At 43.4% G+C, this 10,608-nt stretch overlaps 1 protein-coding gene across 1 annotated transcript; it reads left to right on the forward strand.

Moving 5' to 3' along the window:
• The first annotated feature begins 659 nt into the window (after positions 1–659).
• Positions 660–2,103, forward strand: LOC117204443 (serine/arginine repetitive matrix protein 2-like). The gene is made up of 2 exons (XM_033441847.1): positions 660–803; positions 1,284–2,103. The coding sequence occupies exons 1-2, from the start codon at positions 660–662 to the stop codon at positions 1,791–1,793; spliced, it is 654 nt and encodes a 217-aa protein (XP_033297738.1). The 3' UTR covers positions 1,794–2,103.
• Positions 2,104–10,608: the final 8,505 nt, after the last annotated feature.

The following is a 10,608-nucleotide window of genomic DNA, read 5'->3' on the forward strand; positions in this document are numbered from 1 at the left end:
CGAGACTCCGGACTGTTTAACGTTAGCGAAGGCGTACTACGCTTATAGAGGTTCGTTTGACAGGCTGCTATCTTTTCGATTTCATTTCTCTTTCCTTATTATTTCAGCCGTGTAATTCGATTTAACAGCGGTGTACTTCGAAAATCCTTGTATCCTCGCGTCAAACAGCTCCACTTTCCCGGTCATCCTGTAGACGAGATAAGCTCGTGTTAAACTAATCTACGTACTCGTCCAGCCACAAACCACCACGGAACAAGTTCTCTTTTTCTACAAAATTTATATATGTGCCATTTTCTGGCAAGTGTGACAATTCTTTCGTATGACGTTAGTGGCGAATGCGATCGTTTTCGAGCGAGAAGCGTGGCGTCTCCTGACAAAATCGAAACGCGGATACCAGAATAAACAGCATCGTCAATTAATTCCTGGATCGCTTCCGAGACGCAAATCGATTCAGGGTCACGATGATTTTGGCATAACTTCTTCAAATTTTCTCGTGATATTAAAATCCTAGTTCAAGAACACTAATAGAGCGATTGTCAAAATTCCACGTGAAGATCAAATGAAAATTACTAGTTTTGAGACTGGAGGTTCCTTCAGAAGTGACCCGAGGGTCAGTGCGTTAAAGATTCGTTCGGGTAAACGAAAGAAACAATTGGAAAATGGGGAAACAGGCGCCGAAAATGTCAGCCAGAGTGGTCAATGCCATTAGAAATCTACGAGAGGCTCACGGTTCCACGTCGAAGGAGATCATGAATTACATCATGTCACAGTGCAACGTCCCCGAGACGACCGTGCAGAGACAGGTATTTTTGAAAAATATACGTTTCTTTAGATGCCATACTTTGTTAACTCGTTGGTCATCATGCTGGTCACCGACGACTAGCATTACTAATATCTTTGGAAGGATTAAAATAAGAGTAATACCATCGAGTAAAAATACCATTTATTTCCTATTACTGTGATAAATGTAAATCAAACAACATTGATAATGATATGACTGCAGGTGTTTATGCAAATTGGTATTTTTATGAATGTTAAAGGTCATATCTATGGTAATGAGTACTTCCGTATCTTTCCTCATATCATGCACATGCACTTTGCTCATGTTTACTCAATTCGATTCTCCGCAGACCAATAATAATGAAAATTTTATCATAATCCATACGGTAATCTCCCTTGACAGGCAATGTCTCCAGCAATCTGAAACTACTAAACAAAACCAGACTCTATCACCTTATTGTAAATGATGTATATGTTGCTAACAAGATGGAATCATTTGCCAGATGCAAGCAGCGTTAAAACGTGGGTTGGATTGCGGTATCCTGAAGAAGACGCAGGGCCACTACTTCTTGAACACGGAAGTCGAGCCGCAGCTCGCGTCGAACCTGACGCCAACCGAAAGGTACGGAAGACGAAGAAGCAGACGACGACGAAGCAGCAGACGACGTAGTAGACGCCGAGGACGCCGACGTAGCAGAGGCAGACGTAGAAGTCGTCGTAGTCGTCGTCGCTCAAGACGAAGAAGACGTGGCGCCACTATGAGAGCCAGGCGAATTGGTTGCACCAGATGCAGGTGTACCAAGAGAACCAGGAACGTGGACGTTCTGAGGAACAATCCAGTGGAGCCACAAGAGCCAGATAACGTGTGCATGTGCGAGAAGGAGAGCAACGAGGAGAACCGAAGCAGGCAGAGCAGAAGTCGTGATCATAGTCTGACTCGTAGTCGATCATCGGCAAACAGCGATCGAGATGGCGCCATAACCGATCGACGACCGATCCATGATCAAGATTAATCGATCAGGAAAGTCGGTTCATACACTACGTGCGTGTGTGCATCGTTAACGGTGACAATCTCTCGGCGCGTTGTCAAACAACGTTCGGCTTGTCGATCGACATCCCCGTGATGATCGACGCCGAATGGAACCGCTCGCGTCTCGGAGCGTCACCTGTCGTTCATCACCTCTGTCTAAATTGTGTAGCTCACTGATCGTATTACTAGATCTATTGCTCGTGTCAATCATTCTATCAAGTAATAAGTGTACTTTGATTCAGTTTCGTCGTGTAACGTTCGAACGAATAAATGGACACTATGTATCAATAGATGTAGTTTTATTGCTCTATCTTTAGACAATGAAAACTTCGTTTATCCGAACTTGATAGGGATGAACAATAAGTACATGACAATTGGATAATAAAAGATTATACAACGCAAGTTTACGTTCAGATACGAGGATTGTATACTGATAACATGGGTAATCTTTTACAGCTTTGTTAGTGAAAATACCACAAAATCCTTCCTGGATCCTCTGAGTATTCTTACGTCGAAATCATTAAAGCTTCAAACTTATACACTTGTTTCCCATTCAAGGGAAACACTAGCTAATCACTAGCTAAAGTTTCATTTGAATAAAATTCCGATAAATACGGTTCTCCTAAATAGAATTCCATTTTAACTCGAATATACGGCTGTTCTGAATTTTAATTCGCAAGAATCGCAAACGAATCGCATCGTCGACGGTTTCTCTCCTCGACTCTTCAACATACAACTTTTCACGACGTCTGGCGAACCCCGGCTGGGGTTCCAGGCGAGAACGGAGGTCGGGGCCTTGGCCGAGGTAGCCTGAATAAAACCAACGGCCATAACTCTTCCAGCGGTGGGGTCAAGGTGGGTTAGAAAGGATCGAGAAGTGATTAGTGGTATTTACCGGTCCCCACTGAGAGAGAGCCTGCCGATTCCTGGTACCGCTCGGACGTCCCGCGGGGACTCGCGTACGCGTCACAATACCGCGATCTAACTGCTCCCTATTCTCCAGCAGGACTCTCTCGGAGGTCGACGTGACACTACCGGTCAATTCATCGGACGATATTAATGTGCTTCTAACGGTGAGTATCGGTATTGTACGAAAGAGTTTTCCCTCCACGTCCGCGGAGTACACCGTTCGCTTTCCCGAAACTTCTTCGGAGGTCCATCTTCGGTAGCTAGATGAAAAGGATTCGTATCGGAGGATCTACGCAAGGTTATCTCGATCTCTGTCGATTTGTTTATCGACACGACGGAACCTACTTTTGCGTTTCTCTGCTATTTTCTGTTTCAAATATGCTACTCTTTGAAAGCGATCAGGCAGGCACAGTAACATGCCATAGAAAAAGTTGAGGTTAAGAAAATACGAAATTATTAAGATCAATTGAACCGTTCAAAAGCCAAGTAGAAAAGTAAAAATATAATACAAACACTATTTTTTTAAGTTTACGTTAGAATTTACTATTGCTCGTCTTCTTGCGATAAATGAACTTATCGAGAATTGAACATTAGTCGTTTGCTTACGAAATTAAGGAATAAAAAGAAAAAAAAGTGGAGTTGCTCGATTCGATTTCTGAGAGACTCGATTAATGTAAATAAATAGGGACAATAAAGTTTTGAATATAAAATTTCCACGAAAGAGATAAATCTCAACTGTCGCGATTGAAATCGCAAACAAGCAAGGAAGCTGAGAAATGAGATCGTCCTCAAGTTTCACGAGATGATTACCTGTGTCCAGGAAACAACGGTTCATAAAACGGACAGTAGTTCGCTGACTCATTTTCTCGCTCATTTTCGTTTTCTCATTTCGTGTCCACGGATAACGTAGAACGAACAAGGTCGCGATTGCTTTAAATCGGCCCTGGCAGCCGGTAGTTTCGGGGCTCAGCATGCGACCCATTGTGCGCGATAACGAGTAAGCGCCCGCGCATTATAATCGCTCCCTGTGTGTGCCATAACGTAGCTTATTATTTCGTAAGAGCTACAAGAGCAACAGCAGATCGCACTGGCCTATTCTATTCTCTTAATGAACGGATCGTGAATGAACCTATGGGAGGTCGATACATTGGCATCCTGAGATTACAAGCTTGAAAAGCGTGAGTCTGTGGATTTTCATCAACAAGTGTCGTTATAGCAGATTCTTTGAGATCTTTGAGAAAGCCAGATCAGATTTGAAATAGCCTGTTTCAAATTACGAGAAGAAGCTATGATCTTTGAAGAAGTTAAAGAATTTCGGTTATAGTTCTACTTTTAAACGATGGAACAAGCGTTCATCGGTAAAGACCATTAGTAGTGAAATTCCAACTCACTCGAATTTTTCTAATATTATTCGTTCGTGTCATTTCTAACCACTTATCTGCTTTTTATCGATAACTGTATCGTAACGCACAATTACAGTGAAAAACATACACTGGGTGAAATTTCGCCTATGACAGCAATAACGTTATATCCGTTGATGGTAGTTCTTAAGAGATACGATTTGTACATAGAACAAAACGACATTGAAAAACATTTTCTGATTGCACAAAGAATTCGCCGTGCGTTAAAACTTTTAAACCGTCGATATTTCGTATTATCTACGGTATCATAGTACTGATACTCTGACGTGAATTTTCGAAGATGAAATTATTCTTTCTTTGATGACACCACAAATATCATAACATCGTTTATTACACACTCGGTAGAACGTTGCTCCGGCACGAAATCGTTTGTCACGGGTTTTTCACCTAGGAACCTTCTGGCAGATCGTTTCGACTGATGCCACCCTGAGCGGAACGAACTTCTCTTTGGTTTAGCACGACGGAACCTGCGCCGTGCCTCTTCGACGCACAAGCCAAGGGGTCGAGCACTGGTTCGTGATAAGATAACGTCGAGAGAAAGAAAGGAAGAACCTTTCCTTCCTTCGTTCGAGCGTTACACCTTATCTACTATTTAACGAGCGCGACTCCTCGCCTCCGCGTCGATAAGGGGAACCGAACAAATTGAAAGGGGGGATAATTTGCAGGAGGGAAGCGGCCTAAAAATCCACGATACAACCCGCCACTGACAAATTTACGAGTTCCACGCTGAAAGCCCCGTTATCGTTTCGTGTCCCGCCGTATCCCAGGCCCTTCCACGCCACCGATCTCACAATTAGTTCGCAGGAACAGCGTCTCCGGGAAGCAGCGTGCTCGGCCAGCAACTCTTTTGGCTTCCTTAGACCTTACACCTGCCAGCAACTCGTGCTTTCTGCGTACACTCCTCTGAAAGCTCTTTCATATTTTTAGCAAATTCTCAATCGGCTCTCCATTCTGATATAGAATTAATTCGTTAATTCTTCGCTTGAATTCTTAATATCGCGAATGTAACAATTTGTAACGTAGTGTTTCCGTGATTTATTTATTCGAGAATGCCCCATTTATTTCGATGTTTCTCTAATACAGATAACGACGACACAATTTCGCGTAGCTTACGTTAAAATTAAAAAATTCGCTTCATCGAAGCAACGAATCTGTATAAACTATTAATTACGCGATTATTAACTACAGAGTGGATAATTGCTATCAGCAAGTTAATTTGCGATCGAAAGCAAACCAGGATGCGCCGAATAAAAAAGGTCGAGGATCGTGAAAGGGTTTCGTGAAAGCGTCGAAGAGTCGTACAAAGTGGCGAAAGTCGAGATACCATCTGCAACGTGAAGTGTGAAGCAAGCGTACAGAATAGCCGGTAAAGTAAATGGAGAAAAAGTTGAAGGAAGCGCGGGCGACGCGAATGGCCGGCGGATCTCCAAGCTATCTGAAGACAAATCGCGGCTGGAATCATTTCTGGCTGTCTTAAACGAGCAGAAACACGAGCTGGCGAGGAGTGAAAAGGTTGAAAATTTCGTGGTTGAACGGTGCAAACGAGGTCTGGCGAGGTGGACGGGTCATCGCTACGCGAGTTCCCTTAAACGACTACGCGAAGCTAAGCAGGGTAGGGCCGCAGAAAATCTCGACGATACGATCTTTCGCGCCGCAATTCCTCTTACGAAGTGCCGTACGAAACGGTGGATCGAGGTGTCAGCCTTGTTCTTACGTGTATCAACCTGCGAGATAGCGTCACCCTGGCATTACGTGCGATATCATTAAGGTAAATTTATGTTCTACGTAAACGGAGGCAGCTCGAGGTTAGGTTAGGCGTTAGGCTGCACACTGTACGCTGCACGCGAATATACGCGTATTGAAGTAAATTGCTGCCGAGTGAAAAACCGTTCGGTTAATTTACCGAGTACTCCTAGAGAATCGCTATATATTTCCAGGCGTATTTGTAAATGAAATTGAGGTTGCGAAGCGAACGGTTCTTCGCGTTCTTGCAACTTTATTTCTCGGTTTGGATATTGAACTTTCAATAAGGTAAATTAAATTAAGCGCTTCATCCTTCAAATCGCATTTCCTTGAACTTTGCAATCAGGAATAAATCATCGAAGATGCTGTATAGATTAAGCATAGAGATTGACTACGGAAGAAGAAACCACAAGAAACCTAAAGTTCTCTTTCATGACTTGGATAGACACTCGTACGACGCATCAGATCGATTAACGCGTAAACACGCGCACGTGTACGACAAAGAAGAAGAAAGACAATTGAAAGTTCTCTTTCAAAGAGACATCGTCGCTGGTTCTGGTCCGTGCGAACCCATCTAGTCGAACCTAGTTGGAGGAACTTAATTAGTCGCTACCTTCGCGGCTAATAGACCAGGGCCACACGCGAGAAACTTTAATTCGAGCGATCTACGCGTTCGATAACTACCGGCAGTGAACTACCGGTTGCTCGAATTAGGCTAGGTCGATGATGCGAGATCAGCAGGTGGCGATCTCAGCGCCTGATTACAGAACGATACCTCGCTTTCTCGCGGCGCGGTAACCAGCGAAGAATCTCACAGCGACGCTACCACGAAAGGTGACCGCGCTTAATTGCGGCGCAGATGCGACCGCAATTACCGTTCTTTTCGTTTTATTTCGTAACGGATTTTCTAAATTCCTGCTTTCTAAAACCTTCGTGATACGTATTATACTTATTCGTTCTTCAAATATTCCGCGTACGCTCAAAGATAAACTTTCATCGAGGCAGGAAAATCTGGAAATCTAATCGAACCTAAAATCAATCGGCCACATCTACATTCCAGAATCGGAGTTGAAGATCTCCGGATAATCGTAAGAAACGATGAAATTACTCTCGCTACTGAGATTCTTCTTGTATCAAACACGATTCCATCCACGCCTAAAGACCGAAGAATTTCTACACGAATAGAACAACGGTCCACGTTGCGGTAGAGTTGCATCTTCGTGGCGCAACGAGCGGAAGAAGATTTAGCGCGTGTTCCAGGGGGTTTTTCGCCGACATTTCACCGGACCGCGCGTTCATTACGGCGTCGGCCCGCGTACAGAGCAAGCGTACAACCGCTTAACTGTTTTGTCCCGGCTGATGGATAGCGCGTTCGCACGTTATTACCGGACACTTGGCCAGTTTTATGAGTCTAGATTGGTACACGGTTCTGCAGGCCGGGCAAAGGCTACCAACGGCTGCGTTAATAGTGTGTTTACCGATAATGGTCTCCGGGGCTAGTCGCCGGGGAAATGTCGGCCGTGTAAGCTCAACATTATGATTATTTTCCCGTCCACTTTATCTTACTTGGGACATTATAAAGAGATGAGCAAAGCTCGCGGGCCGAGTGTCGGGATTTGTAATGAGTCTCGCTATTCATTTACGCAGATGCATTTACGCGGCCAGGCTCGCACCAACCCGTAAATCGAGTGTGAGTTCTTTGCTTTAAAAGTCATTCTATAGGAATTGACCGTATGCGAAATGAGCTATCTGGTGAATCCTGTTATACGCGGTTCGAACGTTTCTCATAACTAGACTGCGGTTATTTATGCATTTATGGCAAAATTTAGAAATGCGAGAACGTATACAGCGCGTACTTATAGCCTGTAAAAATACACGAAATATTCAAAATAAAGAATTGGTCATAAAGATTGACATAAATCTCCACATGTTCATGAAAATATGAATTTACATAAGTCTGCGGCCTACTCATAACTCAAATGTAGCTTCACGAGCGTATTTGGAGCATGTTGATTTGGAAAGTTTATAGCTTCGGTTAAACACGAATGAAACATAAATATTCGTTAGTGATTTTGCCATATGTTCGTCTGGAAATTCAATAATTCTTCGTTTCGCTAATTTATACTCTTTCTTCGATCGAGCCGGATTAATTCTCAATAGGGCAAACGAAGGCAAGATCAGCACAAAGATGAATAATTACCATTCGAGCGTGTTCAAACCGGTAATATTCTGAAAAATCTACACACGTTGAAAATCTTCGTTCCGGTTTGATAGATCGCGAGCAACGACGAGCCGTTAATTCCGATCGGTACGATGATTATCAATGGCTTCGTCTCATGGTCGCTTTTTCATGACCGATTTGTCGAATCGTAGTTTTCTATTAAGGATTCGCATGTAACGAACGTGCCAGCGTCGGCGGATAATATCGGCGCAGGATTTATAGCGAATTAGTGAATCGTTAAGATACGATCAGACGTTTATAAAAATGGCCGATGGGTGAAGGTAAGTCGGCGGCCTCGATCGCGCGTTTTCCATCAAAATGAAAACGAGACGACGCGTAAAAGCTCCGTTTCTCCTCGAATGGTTACCTGGATCCTTATTATTCTTACCATCGATAGCGTGTTCTCTATATAGAGCTCGACAGGGAAAAAATGCGAAACGGTGTGCACCAGATCGACCACGATAAAGCTTCAAGGTCTCATTAACTACCTGTTGAGACTACGCTTCGAAGATAGAAGGAAAGGAACGTCTTTCAGAGCGGAAACGTTCTCTCACATACTTGCTTTTTCTGTTGTCATAAATGGAAATTGCGTAAGATAGTGTGAAAAGTCAATTCAGTACATCAGATGGGGTGATTTTGTGTAGAAGGTACTGTTTCGAATAATACACACGGCCAATTTGAAAAATTCACGGTTTAACGACCAAAGCATATTTATAATTACTTTTATTTTTCATTGTGAATTCTTTCAACCTGGGTACACTTCAACGAGACACAAAGTAACTGTTCACTGTAGTTATCAGTTCATCAGCTTGATGAAACGCAAACATCGCTCGACTGTTAACAAATTTTTCAATTCTCCGAATAATAATAAAGGTAAGTTTGTTCAAGTCTGGAAAATAGAGAAGGCAATTAATTTCTTACATAGTCACGATAATTTCATAGCGACCTACAGCATCTACATATTTCGATATAGACACAGGATAACTTTATTTTAATTAACTTCCACGACATACTATTCGACAGAGACAATATTTCAAGCTCGCTAAGTATCTTGCTGCATTTAAAATAACAACAAATTATATTCTATAAATACAAAAAAAAAAGCTTTCCCTTGATAATTAGTTGGACGATACAACGAAGATATACCGAATGAAACGAAAGAAAACTGGTACCACCAGTGTCGAGCTCTCCCAACCCTTCTCCAAAGCAACGGTATAACATTCACGCAGGAAAGGTGCATGGAATACGCGTGAGGCCACAAATTGCGGTACACCCACCCGATTTCGAGATCCAGAAAGGCAGATCACGAGCGAGGGCACGGTGAACGTGACAGCCAGAGATATTTGTCTCTTTGCAGACTGCAGCTGGCACCACCCCCGGATGTCGTGCGTACGCTCGCCGGAAGCCCTATCGATAATTATTTTATCTGGAGGCCTAATTAACTTCGTTTTAACGGTGCTCGAGATAAAATTACGTAGGCTGCCGCGGCGATCGCCGGAGAGCGACGGTCGACCGGAAGGGAAGGCTACACCTGCGATGCAGCCGCGAATACACACGGGTGGCGTTTTTGCGCTTCTAGGTGTAGGCGTCTTCGTCCTGCAGCGCACCGGTCCTCCTTCCGCGTTCTTTCTTTCAAGCGAATTGCATCTGCATCGTCATTTAACGACTGAAATTGGATGTCGTTCGCGATAACGTCGCCGACCAACTCTGTTTTTCAATGATCTAGCACCATGAATTTTAATTACGCGCGTGAAAAATTACTTGATCGCGATTAATTACCGGTTTCGCGTTTGGTCCCTGTTTCCTCGGCTATTCCAGTATTTTTCGGTGAAATTATTGGCTATCAGATCGTGTATCTACATGGTAGACGAGCCACGAGTTATCGATATAGGTAAATAACATTGTATAATATCAACAAGTTTGATAACGAAATGAACGAAATACTGCAAGGGAATTTTACAAATTACAAATAAAATTATAATAATCCCGTGAAGCTAATAATTAGGTGGAAGATTTACGGCAGAACGAAAGTATACAACTGCGGGTCGCGACACACACCGAAGGTAATAGCTATCTGATCGATAAAGCGCAGAGCTCCATCTCGTTGGAGTAACGAGTCGCGTGGACTCGTGTTAGGCTGGAGCCGGTTAATTAAACGTTTAATAAGGCGCATACCAGGTCGATCATGTAAATAAAATCGATACAGCCGGTTTGTTTATGATGTATTAAACCATACTCCGTTTAGTGTTTAGCGAGCTCCTGCGAGCTCGTTTTTCTTCCGCCTTGTTCGTTAGGCGCTGAATACTCCGTGTACGATCGTTTATCACGCGCGACGATAAGCGCAAACTAAAAAGACAGAAGTGTCATATCAACCACTGAAGATTCGCCTATATGTAGTAACTTAACGAAGTGATTTTCAATCGAAGAACAGAAGGTAGGGGAAAAGGATGTATGAAAATACCGACTCGCCTTCCGATACGCGGGAAACGGCAACCATCCGCACG

The sequence above is a fragment of the Bombus bifarius genome, unplaced genomic scaffold, assembly GCF_011952205.1.
Source record: "Bombus bifarius isolate JDL3187 unplaced genomic scaffold, Bbif_JDL3187 scf7180000007978, whole genome shotgun sequence".
Classification (NCBI taxonomy): domain Eukaryota; kingdom Metazoa; phylum Arthropoda; class Insecta; order Hymenoptera; family Apidae; genus Bombus; species Bombus bifarius.